Source organism: Schistocerca cancellata, chromosome 4, assembly GCF_023864275.1.
Source record: "Schistocerca cancellata isolate TAMUIC-IGC-003103 chromosome 4, iqSchCanc2.1, whole genome shotgun sequence".
Lineage (NCBI taxonomy): Eukaryota > Metazoa > Arthropoda > Insecta > Orthoptera > Acrididae > Schistocerca > Schistocerca cancellata.
In genome coordinates, this window is record NC_064629.1 from 526,684,194 (window position 1) to 526,708,680 (window position 24,487).

Genomic DNA, 24,487 nt, shown 5'->3' on the forward strand with positions numbered 1-24,487 from the left:
GTAAGTCGGAAAATTTATACTGACATTAGCAAAGTAAAAGTAGGGCAAATTAGGATACCAGTGGCGTTTCGTGCTGGATTATAGTGCGAATCGTTTTATAAATGTCATATTTTGAAAAGTTTCCACATCGACACTTGTTTGTGACATCCAACCCGCGTACTTGTCATGTACGATGTTTTTATGTTTGCGTACAGTGTATTTGCATGTTACTTGAGTGCATTGCGACTTAGTAGTCAGTTAGTTGTGACAGTCCATGCAGTAGATCGTGAGTGTACGATGGGATTTACCAATGTAGAAAAAGGCGACATGCTCATGGCTTATGAAGAGTGTAGGATAGTTCGTTCTTGTATTGGGTATACGGCAAGATATCCCGATAGACGTCAACCACTTTTGTACTTATTTATCAACCTCTTCAACCAGTTATATGAAAGTGGTAGTGTAGCAGTGTAACAGAAGGGAACAAATGACGACAGAAGAGGGGGAAATTAATGTTCTTGCCTCTGTTGCAGTTGATTCACACGATAGCTCCTGCGTAATCCCAAGAGGAAGTGGCATGAGTCAGGCAAGTGTCCTACACATTCTCCATCGTCATAGGTTCCATTGTTACGCAGCATGCTAACAGACTGTCTTCCACGGATGCTAAAATACGTTCTCTGCAGACTAGGAGGAACCTGTGGTACCAACATTATTGCTGTCCAGCCCATAGTGAACGAAGTATTACAGCATGTCTTCACGAATTGTTTCCAAATCGCTGTACTGGTCGTATAGGGCCTGTACCTTGGCTGGCCCTTTACCCGGAGTTAGCGCCTGTAGACTTTTTTCTATGGGAAACGATGAACGACGCTGTCTATACGGACATAGCAACTACACCCGATGATATGCAATGACTTATTTCTGCAACCTACTTCCACATCTCCGCTGAAATGCTAGCACGCGTGCAGCAGTTGTTCCACATCAGAGTGGAAACGTGTATTGCCGCTGCCGGCGGTCATTTGGAACTCAGCCTGTGATGCTCAGTTGTCTCGTTACTAGTCGGAATCAACATAACTAGAGTCTGCACTTGCGTTGTTTTTTAGTGTGTGCTGCCACACGAATGTGCAAGTGTCGATGTGGAAGCTTTTCAAAATACGATAGCTAGTAAACGACTCGCACTAGAATCCTGCAACAAACACCACTGACACTCCAGTTTACCCTACTTTTAGTTTGTTAATGTCACTAGGAATTGTTAAATTAAAAAAAAATGTATGTTTGCCCAAAAATACATTTTCTGTGTATTATTGCAGTCTGTTGATTGAATAAAAACATGAGTCCCTGACTACCAGTCCATACTGTGGAAACCGCACGTCAACAGCACTTGCTAAACCTCTTCACAAGGAAGGTGACAATAAAGACTTAAATAATTACCGTCCAATTTCCTTACAGACATATTTTTCCCGAATATTCAAAAAAATAATATACGTGAGGTTACTCTCACATTTAAGTGGAAACAATTTACTTAACGTACCACAATAGGATTCCAAAAGAGTTGGTCGAGTAGGAATATTACAAGCGTTAAGTAATATAGCATATAAAGCTGATTTTTTTTGTGGCCTTTCCAATGCCTTTGATTGTGGAGATCATGTTACACTCTTAGGAAAACTCAAGTTTTGTGGAATCGATGGCTTTACATACAGCTGGTTTGAATCATACTTAACAAACAGTGTTGAAAATGTTGTGCTGAATCATTCAAGCAATGATGGAAGGGTAGAAAACTTTAGTGACTGGGGAGAAATCATAAATACAGTCCCACAGGGTTCAATTTTGAGTCCACACCTATTCCTTATACATGTGAATGACCTTCCATTTAACATTCAAGAAGCAGGATTGATACTTCTCGCAGCCTATACTAGCGTTATAATAAATCCCATTAGAGAGAAAGCCACAAAAGAGATTGTTAATGATGTTCTTCAAAGAACTGCAAAGTGGCTGTTTGAAAATCGGCTCTCTCTTAATTTTGGGAAAACGCACTATATTCATTTCTGTAGATCAAATAGAGCCATACCAACAATTGATGTAACTCATGAATAGGAGTCAGTAAATAGGGCAGAATGCTTCAAATTTTTAGAAGTTCATATCGATGGAAACTTGAACTTTGACACTTGGATGCTTTGAATATACACAGTGCAACGAGTCTGTAGATGTTAGTTTCATCATATCACCGCCAGACATATTGACAATGGATACAATGTTGCTGCCGAAGATATCGATGTGTCGAGGGAATGGATTATTCTCAGTTGTCATGCAGTCCTCGATGTATTTCAGCCTGCTACACGGCTGATCCCGCTCCATATCTCTGAACTGCACCTTTGTACACCGCTGGACGTTTTTTATTTCCATTATAACTTTGAAGTTTATGTCAGATGCTAAACCAACATTAACATGCTTTGATCCATTGGGAGTCAGTTGATAAGTAGTGCTCAACAACAGCACTCTGTAGCGACTTAGCTGAGGATATAGCTGTTGGATGTAGCTGTTGGATATAGCGGAAAGTCGAAGACTGGAAACTATTCCGTGTCCCGTTCTGATACATTAGGCGTTGCATCATGGAACCTGTCTGCATGCTGAGTTAGTGGTAGCAGTGATAGATGTAGTGGAAACTCGAAATCCAGAAACAGTTCTCCACGCTGACTTGAGTCCCACTCCAGCAGGTTGGGAGCTGCAACAGGGAATGTATCTACGTGCTGGGTTGTATCTGCCACTGCTGCTCAAATGAATCAGGCAGTGCATTACCTACACAATGGAGCTGTTAAACTGAGGAAGAAATAAGAGAAAACCGTGAAAAACGCATACATGCACGTACACATAAGCATAGCGAATAATAAACATTGAGAGAAATGAATGGTTTAATATTGACAAGCAAGTGAGCGAGTCGGTTGCTTCTACCTGGAAGTGGTAGATCTTTGTTGACGCATGATGACGATGATGATGATGATGATGATGATGATGATGATGATGATGATGATCAACCTTTCACTAAGGAGTACAGAGAACAAGTGGTGGGTTTGCTTGATGGTAAGTAAGCTTGCACTGAGGGTGAATGGTTGGGGGGATAGACGATTGCAGTGCAATGGGAACTGGAACAACTACACTCCCGGAAATTGAAATAAGAACACCGTGAATTCATTGTCCCAGGAAGTGGAAACTTTATTGACACATTCCTGGGGTCAGATACATCACATGATCACACTGACAGAACCACAGGCACATAGACACAGGCAACAGAGCATGCACAATGTCGGCACTAGTACAGTGTATATCCACCTTTCGCAGCAATGCAGGCTGCTATTCTCACATGGAAACGATCGTAGAGATGCTGGATGTAGTCCTGTGGAACGGCTTGCCATGCCATTTCCACCTGGCGCTTCAGTTGGACCAGCGTTCGTGCTGGACGTGCAGACCGCGTGAGACGACGCTTCATCCAGTCCCAAACATGCTCAATGGGGGACAGATCCGGAGATCTTGCTGGCCAGGGTAGTTGACTTACACCTTCTAGAGCACGTTGGGTGGCACGGGATGCATGCGGACGTGCATTGTCCTGTTGGAACAGCAAGTTCCCTTGCCGGTCTAGGAATGGTAGAACGATGGGTTCGATGACGGTTTGGATGTACCGTGCACTATTCAGTGTCCCCTCGACGATCACCAGTGGTGTACGGCCAGTGTAGGAGATCGCTCCCCATACCATGATGCCGGGTGTTGGCCCTGTGTGCCTCGGTCGTATGCAGTCCTGATTGTGGCGCTCACCTGCACGGCGCCAAACACGCATACGACCATCATTGGCACCAAGGCAGAAGCGACTCTCATCGCTGAAGACGACACGTATCCATTCGTCCCTCCATTCACGCCTGTCGCGACACCACTGGAGGCGGGCTGCACGGTGTTGGGGCGTGAGCGGAAGACTGCCTAACGGTGTGCGGGACCGTAGCCCAGCTTCATGGAGACGGTTGCGAATGGTCCTCGCCGATACCCCAGGAGCAACAGTGTCCCTAATTTGCTGGGAAGTGGCGGTGCGGTCCCCTACGGCACTGCGTAGGATCCTACGGTCTTGACGTGCATCCGTGCGTCGCTGCGGTCCGGACCCAGGTCGACGGGCACGTGCACCTTCCGCCGACCACTGGCGACAACATCGATGTACTGTGGAGACCTCACGCCCCACGTGTTGAGCAATTCGGCGGTACGTCCACCCGGCCTCCCGTATGCCCACTATACGCCCTCGCTCAAAGTCCGTCAACTGCACATACGGTTCACGTCCACGCTGTCGCGGCATGCTACCAGTGTTAAAGACTGCGATGGAGCTCCGTATGCCACGGCAAACTGGCTGACACTGACGGCGGCGGTGCACAAATGCTGCGCAGCTAGCGTCATTCGACGGCCAACACTGCGGTTCCTGGTGTGTCCGCTGTGCCGTGCGTGTGATCATTGCTTGTACAGCCCTCTCGCAGTGTCCGGAGCAAGTATGGTGGGTCTGACACACCGGTGTCAATGTGTTCTTTTTTCCATTTCCAGGAGTGTATTTTGAACTGCATTCATATCCCCAGGTCAGCTAACTTGGATTCCGATGTCATCAAAGACGTCGTGGATTCTAACCTTAGAACCATGCAGGTTATATAAAAATATCGTTACCCTGTTCAGTGGTTTACTATTGGAATTTCAGATGAGAATAACATGTTACAAAGTCGTAGTAGAGACTTCTTTCTTGATGGGCAGTAAATCTGGACACTACAGGCGATTAGTGGACAGAAATCTGCTGAAAGTCCTAGATGTGCTATGTAAAAAGTAAAACACTTATAATTTATGTGAAGAATCTCTTAAAAATGCGTTGCCAGCCCAGACATTAGATCAGATTCTGTGTATAGGATGGATGGTTGGAGTAAACTTTCCATCTGCATCGATATCAACTTTCCATCACACCAAGGCACGTCTACAGAAAAAATTGGTGTTAGTTAAAAAGTCATACTGCCACCCATCAAAAGAGTGCGTAGGTCGTTGTGGTGCAGCTGCCTGAGAATCCTACAGTTTCTTGGGATCCCACTGCAGTCTGAATTCGACATGTGGTCTACTGTCTGAATGTATTGAATGCACTACTACACATGCTAGTATCGTACCATACCATCTGAGCCAAAGCGACCCACACATCTCTATGAACTGTAACGGCACATTTTCCTGTGCAAACACCATTGCAACTCATCAGAAATGAGAGGTGTGATGCGCTTTTCTGATAAGTGTTGTGTGTGGTGCTGAAGACTTTGCTGCTGTCTTGCTCCAGTACTCTCTTGGTGGATAGTAAACCTGCGTACAACACTTTGTTGAGAATATCTTGTATCACTGCTATTCGGTCTCTTTTTCAGTTCCACTTGTGTATAGAACAATAGGAGAACGAATATGTGCCCTTGACAGGTAACTCTAAGTGTTCAGTAGTGGTGAACCTATGGAACTTGTGTTCTGCAACATGGACTGCTACGGGCAGACTATCTATAAATAGCCTGACAGATCTGAGCTGGATTGTGCATCATAGAGCCAGTGCCGTTGCCTGCATTCAAAGTCTTGGATTCTCGCAGCTGAGCAACCCCTTTTGCTATTTCATTTGCGTATGTAGAAATTGCAGAACGAATATGTGCTTCTGCCAAGTAATTTTAAGCGTTCAATTGCGGTGAACCTGTGGGACTTGTAGTCTGCAATATGGATCGCTATGCAGAGACTCAGTCTATAGTGGACATATCTTAAAACTACTCTTCGGATTATGTTGACAAGTATTTGTTGGAATACAAAGTTAGCGTTCCTGACTTCTGGTTGGTGTTAAATACATGGTGTGCTGTGGTCTAGTGACTCTGTTTCGTGTTGGAATGCAATTTAGTCTAGCACTGGTGAGCGTTACTCGTGTTGGAATGTGATGGATATGAAATGAACAACTAGTACTCTCGTAAGACGTCGTTGTTTCGTCACATACGTTTACCATCGGTGACGATCATTTTATAGGGGATGATGTGAACATATCACAATTTCCAGACTGTAATCGGATATAAATTTTGTAAATAGTTCCTGTTATTCACCGTCAGGAAACCTACAAATAGGTTGTGTCAGACAGAATCAATGCTGTATTTGGTGTCCAAGGCAGTCCAAGGCAGTAATTTAACACACCTTAAAGTTTGTGACAGTAGTGTGTGGAACTTTCTAGCTGGATGTACGTTTAAGGACTGCTGCAAGGCGTTAAATTGCCAGCAGCATTGTCGTGTCATGTGTGCATCCGCCTGATTCTCAAGAAAGACGAAGCATTTCTGCCGATTCAAAAACTGCACTGCTCGTCAGAAATGTGAATGGAACGTTCAGCTTCCAAGTTGTGGCGGTTTCGCGTGTGTAGAATAAATTAACGTGATAATTCGATGGATAGTGCTACTGTCTGTCAGAAATACATCTGCTCTGGGAGTTCGAAGATATAGTAGAAATGTAAAACTTACTGTGCGAAGTATCATCGCATTGCTGTACAAAACCAAATATCTGTATCGCTAGTAGGCTATTATGCCCTTTCTGAAGACCAAATAACAACATGTATTCCATCCCTTTCAAGTTATCAAGAGTAGTTGATTTCACCATTGCGTAAGGCAGTAGCGACACTGTAATGTATGCTGATAGGCTATTCAAGAGCCATTCCCATTTGCCCTCGTTCAACTTGACGTGAAAAAAAATCAGTGATTTGCTGTATGTATGTATGTCACCTAACGCCATTTTAATGATGTTAAGTATTTTCATGTGGAAACTCCTTAATTTATTTGAGAAACTTAATTATTTTGTAGAGCCATTCCCATTTTTCAAGAACTGGCAGTAAATCTTCTACGTTTTCTGACTTCTGTCGAAACGATACCATTTTGTTTGCGTTGTTTCAACGTCTGACTTATAAATTCTGTGGAAACTTCTGGTCCCACCCCCGACAAACGATTATGATCACGGAAGCCTTTCGCAGTTGCAGTGGCAAAGTTCTTTGATTTTGTAAAGTATATACACGTGTATGTCGTGTGACTAGGGCCTCCCGTCGGGTAGACCGTTCGCCGGGTGCAAGTCTTTCGATCTGACGCCACTTCGGCATCCTGCGCGTCGAATTTCGTAAAGTAAAGTACGCATTAAAAGATGGATTCTATGTTTGACGTGACAAATTCGAATTTTGTCAGTACCATCAGGAACAATTTCTTCTTGTGCAGCACAGAATCGACGCTGTAATGTATGTCAGCATGTAAAATTCGATCGGCTGCGGGCAGCTACGGGTATGTGATGAACTTGCGTGCGGGATAACGTTGGGCTGTCGCCGCAGGCTGCCGTCTGCTGACAACTAGCCGTCGGTTATATGAAAAGTGGGAAAACATTCGCCATTCTAAGTGCCAAGTCTGGCATTTGTTTAGAAAAATGGAAAAATGTATCCCACTTTGTACATAATTGATACGTATCCAAAAATTGAGATGGTCTACTGATATCGCCAGAATTATGATGCTCACTGCAGAAGTAATGAGTCAAAATATAAATACTTTGCTGAGATCGTTCTAAATGCAATGCTAGGAAACTGACCGGTTCTAAGCGGCAATAAGAAAGTTTTTACAAGTCAATTCTTGCAAAGAAGAAAAGCAGCAACCAGCTACTGTTAATTTACACAATTTTTTTTTATTTACACAAATTGCGCCGTAACCGGTAAGGGCTCTGACTCGTGTGGTTTGAGCTCGATTGTCAGGTGTAAATTAACCTTATTGGTTCTTGATTTTTATTCAGACCTCCTTTGCTCTGCTTCAGGTTTCGCTCTAACGCTTGATCTTGACTACTCTTGTATGACAGTCGATTGCATTTAAGTAATGCAAATGGCATAAACGACTAAAATAAATTAATAAAAAAATGCCAGGAGGTGCGCTTTGATTTAGCGCGCGAATTAATCACTACCATATACAAAGTCACGAAAATGTAAAATTCATTGTTTGGCAAAAGGTTTGCGGAAATGTATGTGACCATCGTACTTGTGTGAACGAGCTCGATATGCCGCTCGATCAGGATTTCAAAAGCATAGCTACTCTCAACTGCACACAAGGCTGACTCCCATAAAACCAATCAGCTGCGTAAGATTCAGTAACCACAAAACAATACAGAAAATGCTGACACGCTGGCATTCATTTAACACAGGGGAAGAAGTGTTCAGTAAACACAGTTACAGTGAGCTAGCTTACAACTGGACATGTGCTGTCTGATGGCCACAGAATGAATGAGTTATGTGATATTTAATAATCGTGAAGTAATTCAGGAAAAGCTGGCGTGGTGGTATTTATTTAACTCAGGGGGAAATGATCTATTCATGAAGCATAATTACATTGGTTTCGAACCGACAGATTCGTCTTCAGACGTCTGTTCACGTTCATATCACATTTGTTGTTCTCTACATTCGTTGCTGAGAAAAGCGAACAATTACTGTAAGCAACAACAAATGTAATATAAACGTGTAAAATGGCTCTGAGCACTATGGGACTAACATCTATGGTCATCAGTCCCGTAGAACTTAGAACTACTTAAACCTTACTACCCTAAGGACATCACACAACACCCAGTCATCACGAGGCAGAGAATAAACGTGTAAAGCTATCTGAAGTTGAACCTGTTGCTTCGAAACTGGTAATGGCGAAAATTGCTGTAAATAAATAGCGTTATAACCGTGGCTCATTGCTGTTTACTTATTTGTAAGGAACAACTTGAAAAATATCAGTTTTCGACAAAAAAGCGGGAAGAAAGTTTTTTGTTCCAAGTACCATTAATACTAAGGTACTACATTTAATTTGTAGAAATACAGAAATATGCCATTAGGGTTTTAACTTGTAGATCTACTCAACAAAAATCATATATTTTAAAATTTGGAACTCCAGAGTGAAGCTAGGCTTGACACAAAGACCAAATGGTTCAAATGGCTCTGAGCACTAGTGGACTTAACATCTGAGGTCCTCAGTCCCCTATAACGTAAAACTACTTAAACCTAACTAACCTAGGGACACCACACACATCCATGCCCGAGGCAGGATTCGAACCTGCGACCGTAGCGGTCGTGCGGTTCCAGACTGAAGCGCCTAGAACCGCTCGGTCACACACCCGGCCACAAAGACCAAGTTCCATCTGTTTGCAATTAAGTCCCGAGAACACAATAACACGGAAAAGAAGTTTTCTGAAAAAATACTACTTATAACATTTTCCATTTCCACTCTTGTTATACCTACACACACACACACACACACACACACACACACACACACACACACATACACACACACAAACTGGTATATTAGTATATATATTGGTTACTTCTAAGGAAATAACTTTTGCGATATCTGCGTTGTTGACATCATTAATTTGTTGTATCAGGTTACTTGTATTCTTAAGCGTATATGCACTACTATACAGGGTCTCCCAGTAGGGAGGAACGGTCAATATTCAAGGATATGACAGGAATGATCATTCGAAGAAAAGCTGTCTAGTAAATACGAGTTCGAAAATGGATACCGTAAGAACTATGAGCACTTCTTCATCTTCGATACTGTGAAACAAATTTCTTCTACTGCAAGCGCTTTGGTTTCTATATTTTTGGAAGAGGTAGTATTGAACAAAATGAAAAAAAAATGTGTAGTAAACATAGGCTCTAGAGCGCATACCTCAAGAACTTTGTGCACTTTTTTGTCTTCGCTAATGTAACACACATCTCTTCCACTGAACAAATGCTCCTAGTTCTTAAGGTATGCATTTTTGAGCCCATGTTACTAGACTCTTTTGCTTTGAATGGTACTTCCTGTCATATCCCTGAATATTGGCCATACCTCACGTGGCATCTCGTATATGTAGTTTAAAGTAAAAATAATACGCAATTTTTTATATACACAGTATGTGGGCTACTCATACAGTATACGATTCGTTTTGTAAATAAAAAATTTTATACTACCAGACAGGATTGCTTTCTTCATGAACTTTCGGTTGGCAATTTAGGTTCCGATTCAATTTTACTTAGCAGTTTTTTGATAAGAGCTTGGCATCAATTGTCTGTGTCTTTTTCGACGAGAAGGTAGTACTTTTTCTTGATAGATTCCAAGGTTTTTCATGTAGTAGATCTTGCACGTGACTACTACCATATTCCGTTTGTCTGCTTTGAATATTACGGCGTTGTTTCTCTCTATTTTTTCATAAATTTATTCCCAGAGAAGATATTTTCTTCTGCTGTTCATCCAACTTATAACTAAGGTACATTCCACCAAAACTGCTTCATCCTCAATACAAGAGGCAACGTCTGAGGCCATATCCATCATTTGGTTTTAGTTCCTCTAGTTCATCGCACTGATAGTACTTTGTAATATGGATGCTGCCTCTTGATAACTTCCCAACATTTTTCTTTCTAAGATCCTTTATTGTATGATTATATGATAGCGGAACAAACACTGGTAGCAATTACTCCTGTAAAATATGTGGGAATATGCGTGCGGAACGATTTGAAGTGGAATGATCATATAAAATTAATTTTTGGTAAGGCGAGTGCCAGGTTCAGATTCATTGGGAGAGTCCTTAGAAAATGTAGTCCATCAACAAAGGAGGTGGCTTACAAAACACTCGTTCGACCTATACTTGAGTATTGCTCATCAGTGTGGGATCCGTACCAGGTCGGGTTGACAGAGGAGATAGATAATATCCAAAGAATAGCGGCACGTTTCGTCACAGGGTTATTTGGTAAACGTGATAGCGTTATGGAGATGTTTAGCAAACACAAGTGGCAGACTCTGCAAGAGAGGCGCTCTGCATCGCGGTGTAGCTTGCTGTCCAGGTTTCGAGAGGGTGCGTTTCTGGATTAGGTATCGAATATATTGCTTCCCCATACTTATACCTCCCGAGGACATCACGAATGTAAAATTAGAGAGATTCGAGCGCGGAGGCTTTCCGGCAGTCAGTCGTTCTTCCCGCGAACCATACGCGACTGGAACAAGAAAGGGAGGTAATGACAGTGGCACGTAAAGTGCCCTCCGCCACACACCGTTGGGTGGCTTGCGGAGTATAAATGTAGATGTAGATGTTTTTATGGAGCTGCTATGCTGAATTAAATGTACCATTAATTTAGTTTTTCTTCTCTGTGTAATGATAATCGATGTTTTTTTTTTTTTTTTTTTTTTTTTTTTTTTTTTTTTTTTTTTTTTTTTTTTCCACTGGATGTTCTTCCAGTCTCAGAGATTTCTGTGGATCTTTCCCATATCCCCATCTCTGTTGCTTTCAATTTCATCATTTCATGTTTCCCCCGAGTCCATCCTTTATAACCATAGCTTAAATTACTCCATTTAAACGTCTTGTGAAATTCCTTCTTGGACCACACTAAAGAGCCAAAGAAACTGGTACACCTGCCTAATATCGTGTGGGCCCCGCTAGCACGTAGAAGTGTGGCAACACGACGTGGCATGGATTCGACTAATGTCTGAAATAGTGCTGGATGGAATTGACACCATGAATAATGCAAGGCTGTCCATAAATCCGTAAGAGTACGAGGGCGTGGAGATCTCTTCTGAACAGCACGTTGCAAGGCATTCCAGATATGCCCAATAATGTTCATGTCTGCTGAGTTTGGTGTCCAGCGGAAGTGTTTAAACTCAGAAGAGTGTTCCTGGAGCCCCTCTGTAGCAGTTCTCGGCGTGTGGGATGTCGTATTATCCTGCTGGAATTGTCCAAGTCCGTCGGAATGCACAATGGACATGAATGGATGCAGGTGATCAGGCAGGACGCTTACGTACGTGTCACCTGTCAGTGTCGTATGTAGACGTATCAGGTGGCCCATATCACAGTCCCCTGCTGACATGCAGGGTCCGTGGGTTCATGAGTTTTTTCAGTACTCGTACACTTCCATCCTCTCGATACGATTAGAAACGAGACTCGTCCTACCAGTCAACATGCTTCCAGTCATCAACAGTCCAATGTCGGTGTTGACGGGCATACGTGAGACGTAAAGCTTTGTGTCATGCAGTCACCAAGCCCATATCGATGGTGTTTTGTTGAATGGTTCGCATAGTGACACTTGTTGGTGACCCAGCATTGAAATATGCAGCAATTTCTGAAGGGTTGCACTTCTGTCACGTTGAACGATTCTCTTCAGTCCTGTTAGTCCCGTTCTTGCAGAATCTTTTCCCGGCCGCAGAGATATCGGAGATTTGATGTTTTACCGGATTCCTAATATTCACGTTACGCTCGTGAAATAGTCGTAAAGGGAAATCCCCACTTCATCGCTGCCTCGGCGATGATGTGTCCCATTGCTCGAGCGCCAAACTATAACACCACGTTCAGACTCATTTAAATCTTGATAACCTGTCATTGCAGCAGCATTAACCGATCTAACAACTGTGCCAGACACTTGTTTTCTTACCTAGGCGTTGCCGACCGTAGCGCCGAATTCTGCCTGTTTACATATCTCTGTATCTGAACACGCACGTTCTCGCTTCCCACGCCCGGGTTCCCGGGTTCGATTCCCGGCGGGGTCAGGGATTTTCTCTGCCTCGTGATGGCTGGGTGTTGTGTGATGTCCTTAGGTTAGTTAGGTTTAAGCAGTTCTAAGTTCTAGGGGACTGATGACCTAAGATGTTAAATCCCATAGTGCTCAGAGCCATTTGAACCATTTTTTGAACACGCATTCCTATACCAGTTTCTTTGGCGCTTCAGTGTATACTAAGGCGGTTGTTTGTTAATAACTACTATTATTACTAAAGATATGTTTCGTTGTTCCAATTCTTCTTTGAAAATGCATTATACTTCTGTTGCTATCTGTTATTTTATTTGCGAAGTAGGAAAATCATTTATTTACATTAGTAGTTCAAAAATGGTTCAAATGGCTCTGAGCACTATGGGACTCAACTGCTTAGGTCAATAGTCCCCTAGAACTTGTAACTAGTTAAACCTAACTAACCTAAGGGCATCACACACATCCATGCCCGAGGCAGGATTCGAACCTGCGACCGTAGCGGTCTGTGGATAAATTAAGAAAATAGGGAATGAGGGGGAGAGAGAGAGACAGAGACAGAGAGAGAGAGAGAGAGAGAGAGAGAGAGAGAGAGACATCAGCCTCATCGGACACCCCTTATCTAGCCTGTTTGTTAATATCATTGACACCTATTTGTGTACTCTGATGTTTGTATAGATCTGGAATCTATCTTTTATCTCTCGAGTCTATTCTGGTTTTATACAGTTCTCTAAACAGAATCTTCGAGTCTGCCGTCTCAAAAGCCTTCTCTATGTCAATGAGTGCTGCGTACGTTTTTCTACTCATCTCAATTCTTCTTTCTAAAATAATGTGTAGTAGCGTTAGAACCACCCCCACCCTATTTCTGTTCGTAAATCCAAGTTGATGTTGGTTAATCTTAGTTCTTAATCTTTCTTTAACAAAGCCGAGCAGAATTCTTGAAGCTTGACTTAGCAATGCCAAACTTTTAAAATTTGAATAATCACTGTCTTTCATTTTCTTACGTGTAGCAATTCTTTTACTTTTTATCAATACAGTTGTTAGTTTTCATCTTCATAGCTCACTTACATAAATTTGTGCAGTTGTTCTTCGCCTTAGCTTCAGAATTTTTAAATAGTTCTGCGGAGACATCTGTTCCAATCCCAAAACTTTTGAGACTGGATAAATAAAACATAAGAAAAGTTAAGATATTGGTTTTATTTTTTAGGTGTTCTACAAAGTCCCTCACCACTTGAATACAAGATACAGGACGTTCATATAACGATGTGAAAATGTCGGATAAGTCCCTCTTTGAAATGTTGTTCAACTTTCACGTGACATTTTCACCTTTTTCGGTCTTGGCGAACCATCAGAGCTTCGTTCTTCACTTTGTCATTTGATGGTAGGTTAGTATTTATAGCACCAAGTCTCGTCGGCCGAGATGCTTTTTTTTTTCAGAAAAGAACTGCCCGCATTTTGCAGTTCAGTCAAGTCGCAACAGTCGTCCACGCTTCGTTGTTTTTGTTCGGGAATCAGAGAGTGCAGGTCAAACTTTACACTCAGTGTCTCTTCTTCAAAAGGTTCTGGAGGATGTCGTGAACAAATTATTTAGAGATGTTGCTCTACTACGATTCGTGACACAACAACGTTGACACACTACAGCCGAGCGCCCAGTACTATTTTTTAATTTATTGGCTTTTAGAACTTGCCCATAATGTCATCTCAACACTGCGAATGTATGCTACAGCTTGTTTTGACAGTGCAGAGTATACATTAGCTTAAGTCGTACACCACGTGGAAAACTTAACACACACAAGTGACTGGTCAAAAGCAAATCTGTTGTTTACAGTTGTTGGTTCAATTGTTGGTTGTTTGGGGAAGGAGACCAGACAGCGTGGTCATCGGTCTCGTCGGATTAAGGAAGGATGGGGAAGGAAGTCGGCCGTGCCCTTTCAGAGGAACCATCCCGGCATTTGCCTGGAGTGATTTAGGGAAATCACGGAAAACCTAAATCAGGATGGCCGGACGCGGGATTGAATCGTCGTCCTCCCGAATGCGAGTCCAGTGTCTAACCACTGCGCCACCTCGCTCGGTTTGTTGGTTCAAGCTGCTGCCGTAATTACTGCGCTGACATCGCTTATTCACTAGGAACCAAATCAGTTTCGGAAATTTTTAGATGGACAGTGTATAAATTCAGTGGACAAAAAGTAATGAGATTAGGCTAGTACCTCATAACCATCATATACTAAAGGCAACGCCGTGTTGATGTTGCCATCTTTCTCCATCCCTCGCCATCTCTATTATACGGTTGTAGTTTCTGTAGTTAATTGCACTGGTAACACTTTGTAATACGAATAGAGTTGTAAAACTACCGTGGGCTACAGCAGACTATCATAAAAAAGCTTAGACTACGATAATTTTCTCGTATTTTTGGTCATTTAAGATCGTAATAGCATTACCTGTACGTTAAGTGTGTTGCATGCCTATCGAGCGTTACCTCATTTCGTTAGCTTTGTTTGCGTATGTGATTAGTCTCTTACTAAGTTCGCCTAGGAAACGGCAGCGGTGAACCGTCTAGAAACTGAGTGAGGATATATAAAGGGTCACATAGCCTATGGAACATTTTTGTTCCACATAGCTGTCTTCCTGTCTGTTACTTAAAAATAAACAGCATTTATAGTAAAATCGAAACTAACAATTTTTAATTCAGATTTTATTCGATATTTGTTGATCTGTAGCACGAAACAGAGGAATGTTGCAGTGAAAATAGAAGAAGCAGCAATGCAGATTTATGTTATAGCGCCATAAAACGTATTTTCTCCTAAAAAATGTAAAATAAAAAAAACCGCAAAACAAGAGCATATCAAACATCGCTTCAGTACTTCGTCGAGTTTATATAAAACATGTTTCTGTTATTGCTAAACAACTTTCGCACTTATCAGCAATAACAGGAAACTCTTACCTTTGATCATGGTGAAGAACGTTCTGTTGAGTACAAAATAGCAATGATAATTATGTGGATTCATTTATGTTTGTGCATGTAAGTTATACTTGCATCAAAATAAATTGCTTTGGTTACATAAAAGCGCTGAAGTTACTCGATCAAGTAATTCTTAGTACTCATAAAATGCAGTTTATGTTTTGTAAGAATTGAGATACTGAGTAATCTGACACTGAACGACTCGCGGTTTTATTTATGTGCTATACAAATCAAACAAGCAAAAAACAAAGAGAAGTCGTCGGCTCCCAGTTTCTCTCCCACATATTCACTTACGTTTCTTTCCGTGCTATTGCTACCAATACCACCGGTAATCCTACCATTTACTAAGGCAGTTATGTATTGTGCCAGAACTACAGAACCGTAGGTTTTTTTTTTTTTACTTCAACGATAAATACGGATGTTCTCAGCCTGCCTCTTAATTTTTTCCTTGGATTTTTCCTTTAAAGATCTTTTATGAAAGTGTTATGTCGAATTAGGTGTCCAGTTTGTATAACTACCTAACAAAAAGTAATTCCAAACTATTTTTTTGTTGGCATGTGTAATTTGTTCGACACTGATAACTATGTTATTTCTTATTGTAACGAAATGTTGGAACTGTGATTGCAGATCCTGAGCAACCGGCCGCTGAGCATCGTGAACGACGAGAACAATGGGCAGCTGGAGACGGACTGGCGGCACAGCGAATTTATCAACGAGTGCTTGCTGTGGCACAACGTGTACCGCCAGCGCCACAGTGCTCGGCCACTCGCGCTCTGCCCGCAGGTGAGCCGGCCTACTACGCCTGCGCCCACTGCCCGCTGCCCGCTGCCCGCATCGCCGCAGCCGCAATCGAACCACACCACCATTTCCTTTGTTGGTCGCCTTTAACTTAGCTCAGACAGTTCGTGCAGTCGTAAATTTCCTACAGTTCTGGCAAGTACGTAACCGCTCCTGTGAATAATATCTGCTAGCCAGATACACGGTGGAGAAAAACAAACTGACAATATGGCCAGAACGGCGTAGGGAACATCTAATGGAACAAAATTTTTCAAACAATCATAGCTTAATTTCTCGTATTTCGGGTTCACAAGTATAGTAAAAGCCATCATAGTGGCTCTTGAGTGTATAAGCTACACACCTCAAAAAAAAGTTTCGCATGACCCCGGTTCCCAGAACTCCTGAAGAAAGACGTTGACTGTGGATACTGTATCACAGACACAGTCCCTTTGACTGTTCAGAGATGTCACTAAACCCGACCAAAGATGTAAACAACCACGCATTAGTAGCGCCTATTAGACGGAGGAGGTCCGACAGCCGATCAGTTCCAGTCACTCCACCAGGAAGGAGGTGCACGGCTCGTGTTGTCTGTAGTTCAACTGTGCCTAGACGGTCAGTACTGCGGTTCGACCACGTCCACATTGTTACTTTGTGCCAGGAAGGGCTCTCAACAAGGGAAGAGTCCAAGCGTCTCGGAGGGAACCAAGGCGATGTTGTTCGGACATGCAGGAGATACAGAAAGACAGGAACTGTCGATGACATGCCTCGCACAGGCCGCCCAAGGGCTACTACTGCAGTGGATGACCGCTACCTACGGATTATGGCTCGGAGGAACTCTGACAGCAATACCACCACGCTCAATAATGCTTTTCGTACAGCCGCAGGACGTGGTGTTACGACTCAAACTGCGCGCAATAGGCTGCATGATGCGCAACTTCAGTCCTGACGTCCATGGCGAGGTCAATCTTTGCAACCACGACACCACGCAGCGCGGTACAGATGGGCCCAACAACATGCCGAACGGACCGGGCAGGATTGGCATCACATTCTGTTCACCGGTGAGTGTCGCATACGCCTTCAACCAGACAATCGTCGGAGACGTGTTTGGAGGCAACCCGCTCAGGCTGAACGCCTTAGACACTCTTCCAGCTAGTGCAGCAGTGTGGAGGTTCACTGATGTTTTGGGGTAGCATTATGTGGGGCTGACGTCCGCCGCTGGTGGTCATGGAAGGTTCCGTAACGGCTGTAAGATAGGTGAATGCCATCCTCCGACCGATAGTGCAACCATGTCGGCAGCATATTGGCGAGTCATTCGTCTTCATGGACATCAAATCGCGCCCCCATCGTGCACATCTTGTGAATGACTTCTTTCAGCATAATGAATGTCTCGACTAGAGTGACCACCATGTTCTCCATATATGAACCATATCGATCATTCCTGGAATAGATTGAAAAGGGCTGATTATTGACCTCGTGACCCACCAAGCACTTTGAGGGATCTACGCCGAATTGCCGTTGAGGAGTGGGACAATCTGGACCAACTGTGCCTTGATGAACTTGTGGATAGTATGCCACGACGAATACAGGCAAGCATCAATGCAAGAGGACGTGCTACTGGGTAATAGAGGTAACGGTGTGTACAGCAATCTGGACCACTACCTCTGAAGATCTCGCTGTATGGTGGTACAACATGCAGTGTGAGGTTTTCATGAGCAATAAAAAGGGCGGAAATGATGTTTATGGTGATCTCTATTCCTATTTTCTGTACAGGTTCCGGAACTCTCGGAACCGAGGTGATGCAAAACTTTTTTTGATGTGTGTATTGCCGGCCGGGGTGGCCGAGCTGTTCTAGGCGCTACAGTCTGGAACCGCCACGGTCGCAGGTTCGAATCCTGCCTCGGGCATGGATGTGTGTGATGTCCTTAGGTTAGTTAGGTTTAATTATTTCTAAGTTCAAGGGGCCTGATGACCTTAGAAGTTAAGTCCCATAGTGCTCAGAGCCATTTGAACCATTTTGATGTGTGTATTTATCTGCAATATTGCAGTTTCGGTCGTACAGTCAACAAGTGGCGTAACGGTGCTTCAGTGCATGTCAGAATCCAAAAATCTTCTGACATATATACACTTCACCGTTGTATCAACGTATTTTAACGTTGATATCATCTTTAACGTGTATCGCACGAAATCATTATTCGTGTACACTGTTCACATGTGTGTTCACAAACAGTGTGCACGAACATACTTCGCTTAAAATATTAATCGACCACGACACTATTGCACTTGGCCTCCCGAGACCATTATCGTAAACCCTCGTTGATTTCCGACCGGAACGGGGATTTTCGTGGCTCGGGGACAGGGTGTTGTGTTGTCCTTACGTTCCTATCCTCATAATTGACATTTCACTATTGAGATGACTGAATGGACAAGTGAAGAAAGCCAATAAATTGTAAAAATAAATTAATTAAAAAATAAACACGCGGTGACATTACAGTAAACAAGTACAATGGTGACTAAGGGAAACGCATTCCATTATGAATGATTTCAAAGTGTCCGCATGAAATGGTCCGATTAAAACTCACGATAAGCCGACAGAAGCTCCCTCACTCCCAAGCGCAATAAGACTAAGGCCGACAGATTTAGGCCCAGACAGTGGTGGGATACAAACGTGAGCGTCACTCACCATACGGCCCGACAGGACTGATGATATAGGTTGCCACTTCATTTCATAGCAGGACTCCTTTGGTTGTCATCCGCGGCACCCTTACATCACAGAGGATCATCGACGATATTATACGCCACGTGTCATTGCCCTACATGGCAAGTCATCCTGGACTTACATTCCAGCAAGATAATGCCTGCCCGCATACGGCGAGACTTTTTACTGCTTTACCTTGGCTAGCAAGGTCATAGGATTTCTCCCCAATTGAAAACGTTCGGAGCATTATGGGCAGGGCTCTCCAATCAGCTCGGAATTTCGACGATCTGACGCGCCAATTGAACAGAAGTTGGCACGAAATTCCTCAGGAGGACATCCAACAAGTCTATCAAGCAATGCCGAGCCGAATAACTGCTTGCATGAGGACCAGAGTTGGACCACTGCGTTGTTGACTTGCTCAGTTTGTGAAGCTCTGGAAGCTCTGTCTCTTGAATAAATCACCCAGTTTTTGTTAAATTGTTCTCATTTCTTTATCTGTACATGTTCAAAACATCTACCGATTTCCGCCCTATTCGGATAATTCCTTCATGGTTAGTCGAAAACAGATGACATAAAAATTTAAATTTTGCTGTTTTTTGTCTTTAATAAATAAAAATGGAGAATTCACCACATGAATAGGATGATAATAACTAGGAGAAAGTATTAGAAAAAGTCAGTCTTCTTGAAATGACAGTCAAGGAAAGGGGTGAAAATTATTTATTTCCATGAAATACATTAAATGATAGACTTGGAGATTTACAGGATAACAAAAATCTGACCATGAAACTTATTTTGAGAAATAACAAGTTTTTTTCTGAGACAGTTTAGTCACGATTTTCTATTACGGCTATTCTGTTCGCGGCTTTAACTTAATGACTTTATTGTGTACATTTATTTAGTTGAGTCAATATATTCCCAACGCCGAAACTTATTACTAAGATGTTTAACTTGTATTTATTTCAGTTTCATGTTTATAACACTTTAAGTTCCAATTAAAACGCTTTTGAACGAAAAATTACTTCTTACACATGCAAATTTCATGTCAGTTTAACTTTCGAAAAGGTTAACAGTACGAAATGTAAGGGGTGGAAAAATATAAAAGAATCAACGAACGTATTTTCTTATGACACTGAATTTTATAATTCTTTCAAGTAACTTGTCATAGTATTATTTAGAGTAAAGAATGTTCCAATACAGCCTCCAGAAAAAACAATAATTTTGAAGTAGCTTATTTGTCTGATGATATTCGACATTTCCCTAATAGTTTCAGCAGGACAGTTGAAGCTAGGCTTTCTTTAAATTCCTATCACAGGCTGGTTATATTAGACGCGAATTTTCTGTGATGTTTGCTGTTTAAAGCTTCAGTATTAAATCAGTTACACTATAAGTACCGTAATGCCATAAACTTGTCAAGATTATAAGCTGTGCCATCGAAACACCACTGCTGTCAAATAGTCAACGTGTGGTACTGTTAGCTGTAATTTTGTTAATAATGAAATCTAAAGACAACATGTTTTAGTTTTTGCTAATGTACAGAAAGTATGAATGAATTTTTATTCTAACACGATATCAGTCAGTGCAGCAGAGCACAGTAACCATAGTATAACACAGCAGCAGCTGATTCAGACAACACAGCACTTCTAGACAAACTAAAACATGTTCGGTACCGAACAACTTCCGCGAGTACACCACTGACTGGCTGTGTATTTACATGAGTAACTAGACAACGATGCATTTCCGACCTATGGTTATTTGTAAAGTTTTGCTTTATTCGGCATCCCCTACTCTGCTCTCGCCGTAATATCAGACTACTTTTGTCCTCCATATATTTCAACATTAACCTGACTGGGGGTAAATAAAAAGGAATTAGTTTTAAGCTAAATCTCGGAACAAATGAATTTTCATTTGCTTCATTTTGTATACTGTATGAATATTTCTAGAAGGCTCTACATCACAGTACAGAAGGTTTGTCGTTGTAGTTGGAAACTGGGCCAGACACCGTTCTGTTATATCCAGCGCATGCTGTAGGTGAGACGCCTGTGGATGGAGCCAGCCAAGGAAGTTGACGCACCCTACTCTACATCTCCATCTATTCTTCTTAAGAATACTATATCTCGTGTGCCACTATTATTTCTCCCATTTCTGTTACCGTTTGCGAGGAGTGCGAGAGAAGAACAATTGTCACTAAGTATCCGTGTGAGCTCCAACTTCCTTTATTAAACTGTCGTGGCTACTTCGCGAGATGTACATCAGAGGAAGAAATTTTTGCTGGCCCATCTTGCAACAGATGCTCTTCGAATGTTATGACTAAACATCTCCGTGAAGTACAGCGTCTGTCTTCAGGCATCTGCAACTGGGTTTTGAAGAGTATTTTTGTAAATATCACACGTCTATTGTACAGACCCACGACGAAACAAGCTGTGATTCTTCTGATTTCTCTATCTCTTCTAATAATCCTTCCTGGTAAGCATTTCAGACTGAGAAAGGGTACTCAAGGATCGGTCGAAAGCGGTTATGCAAGCTACTTCCTCTGTTGGGGAATTTCACTTTCTCTGAATTCTTTCAGTCAGTCTCAGTCTGGTATCTAAATTTCCTATATCTAGTTTTATGCAGTAATCCGACATACAGTCAATCTGGACATATAATTCCAGATATTTTACAGTTGTTGCTTCTTCCAATGATTGATCAATACATTACCTTTCTTCATAGAGAAGACCAACTGTCAGTCGCTATATTACACGTCGATTCTCTGCAGATCTTTCTACTATTCGCAACGATTTTCTCTGCATTGCGATTCACCAGTATACAACTTCAATGTCTGCAGTTGCAGTACGCGCATGCGCGTGCTTTCCGCTTGAAGGAAGCGTATAAAAAATGGTCAAATGGCTCTGAGCACTATGGGACTTAACACCTGAGGTCATCAGTCCCCTAGAACCTAGAACTACTTAAACCTAACGAACCTAAGGACAACACACACATCCATGCCCGAGGCAGGATTCGAACCTGCGACCGTTGCGGTCCCGCAGTTCCTGACTTTTTTTTTCTTTTTTTCATTTTGTTCGGTATTGTTCGTTGCGTTTGGTCTAGGCGGACGTCATAAGACATCCGTTCAAATTGACCGCTGATTCCTGTACTCAGTTTTTTTTTAATTACAGAGGGCGAGCAGCCCTCTGACCGAACACGCTGATTTACCCTACCGTGGACTGAAGCGCTTAGAACCGCTCGGCCACACCGGCTAGCAGGAAGCGTATATCCTGCTAATTATGTTTCTCGCTTGTTTATGGAGAATTTATCACTTACCACCACCATCAGCGATGACAACTCGCGACAAATGAAATAGAAATTCACTAAACAACTCGCTGCTATCACATTTAGTGCTCGCATTAGCTGCGTCATTCAGAGCAGAGCGCTCAGAACACTATTGAACGCTCATTGGCTGTCGGAGTATGCGTGGCGTGAGTGTGCAGAACAGGCCTAAACTCGACGTGACACCAACTACAATTGAGGCCTTCAGATCACAAGTGACATAACTCCAACTACGGTAGTTTTGAGTAAGAGGAGCATTCATTAAGAAGTGTTCAAAAATGGTTCAAATGGCTCTGAGAACTATGGTACTTAACATCTGAGGTCACGCCTTCGTAGGCAATTACTTGAAGTAGGCATGGTACACAGGAGGAATAAATTTTAGAAGACCAAGCATATCCTTCTTCTTGTCAGTAGTCCGCCTGGTCTTGTAACGTCTCCTTTGTGTCACTGTTGCAAGGCTCTGAAGAGGTCTGCCTAACGTGTGCTTATAAAAATCCACCTCATGAAATTTTTCACCTCGACGGAAACTTGATTTAAACCTCATGGAAAATGGCACTACCCGTCCAAATTGCATCCATCTGATTTGCAGCCAATTTAACGGATCCCCATCAGCAGCCCTTTTCCTGATCATTATGCAGTCTAGTAGCTCCTTCGTTGACAAAAAGTCGGCGTTCTTCATTATGCGAACAATGAAAGGCTTTTCCTTTTTCACCCTTGGATAATATTTATCCAATTGCCAGCTGAGTAAATATATTGTTTTTTTGCGACTGATCAATTCAATCAGACCAAAGTTTGCATCATTAGGCACTTAGCTATTGCCAAGCATCATAAATTTGAGGTTTATTACTTCCACTTTCATTTCTGGGTCTTGCACTAATTTCATCAATGAAACACACACATTGCAATTACGGTTCTGCCCTGTACATGAATCAGAATATGTCATTATTACTTTGTACGTCTTTGTGTATTCCTTAAGATGTTTCACAACACGGAAAACAACATGTTGGGAACCTCGACCTCCTTTTGTTTCATCCCACATGTACATGTATCCGTTTCCCTCATTAAAAGACTGGCATCCCAGTTTATACATATATAAATTTCTCTTACAGTAGACAACAGAAGTCTGCAGTTTTGGAAAGGACAGTGCCTTCTGTAAATCAAATGTAAACACGTAGTGGTCACTAGACACCGCGTTTCTATCTTGTTTCATCGACTCTCTTGCTTCTTCAGCCTGTGCTAGCTGTTCGTCCTTCTCGTTTTGCAGCATACGTCCCTTTTGTACATCGTCCTCAGCTGCAATCTCCAACTGAGCTCATTGCACGTTTTACAAGTATCTTTGGATGGAGGCTTGAGGTGTAGATCAAATTTTGAACTGAAAACATGATAGTAATATTTTGCTTTCACCAGTTCTTTGCCAGTGTTCTAGACCGTTGACTATAGAGTTCATACATTTTCCTCGCTGTGAGATCTTGGCTGAGATATCGTCGATTGGGATTATCCTTTCTGGTATAATGCCTCTGCTAAGACAGAAACAACTTGATATGTTCTTGAACACCACTGTCGTCTATTTTATTTCCAAGTGTTTTCCTTCCTTGTGAATCAGTCACAGCTAACACCTCCTCCTTTCCTACATACGTGCATAACCTCCCTTAATTTATTTGCAGTGTTCCTAAGGAGTATCTTTTGAACACCTGTATACTATTATTTCCTATCCTGAGAAAGTATTTGCATGTGACTGCTTTTGGAGAGCGAGATCCATCCTTCAAGCGTTTCCTTTGTACTGAGTTTGACTGAACAAGTCCCCAGCTATAAACATTATGTCTGGAGTAGTCCGCTAATTTTCAAAAACTTTCCAATATTTCATTCCTCTTACTTGCCTCAATTTTTGCATTACATTCCTTCCTGCAGTTACATTCCTTGTCCTGAAATATCTTTTCTCGAACGTTCTTTCTGGTACGAGATATATACGATTATCTGCTGTTCCTGTTATTCTTACAGAAGTTCCGTTTGCACGCGTTAGGAGTTGCGTCCTTTTACGTCCCCTGTGCAATTCCTAAGAATCTAAAAGTATGATAAAATGGTTCACATGGCTCTGAGCACTATGGGACATCTGAGGTCATCAGTCCCCTAGAACTACTTAAACCTAACTAACCTAAGGTCATCACACACATCCATGCCCGAGGCAGGATTCGAACCTGCGACCCTAGCAGCAGCGCGGTTCTGGACTGAA

The 24,487-nt window shown here is 42.4% G+C and overlaps 1 protein-coding gene across 1 annotated transcript in view; it reads left to right on the forward strand.

The window, feature by feature from the left end:
• Positions 1 to 24,487, forward strand: part of LOC126184309 (uncharacterized) — a 206,396-nt gene that overhangs the window by 115,106 nt on the left and 66,803 nt on the right. The window contains exon 2 of the mRNA XM_049926685.1: positions 16,107 to 16,262. Within this exon, the coding sequence (XP_049782642.1) occupies positions 16,107 to 16,262 (156 nt within the window). The remainder of the gene's footprint in view (positions 1 to 16,106; positions 16,263 to 24,487) is intronic.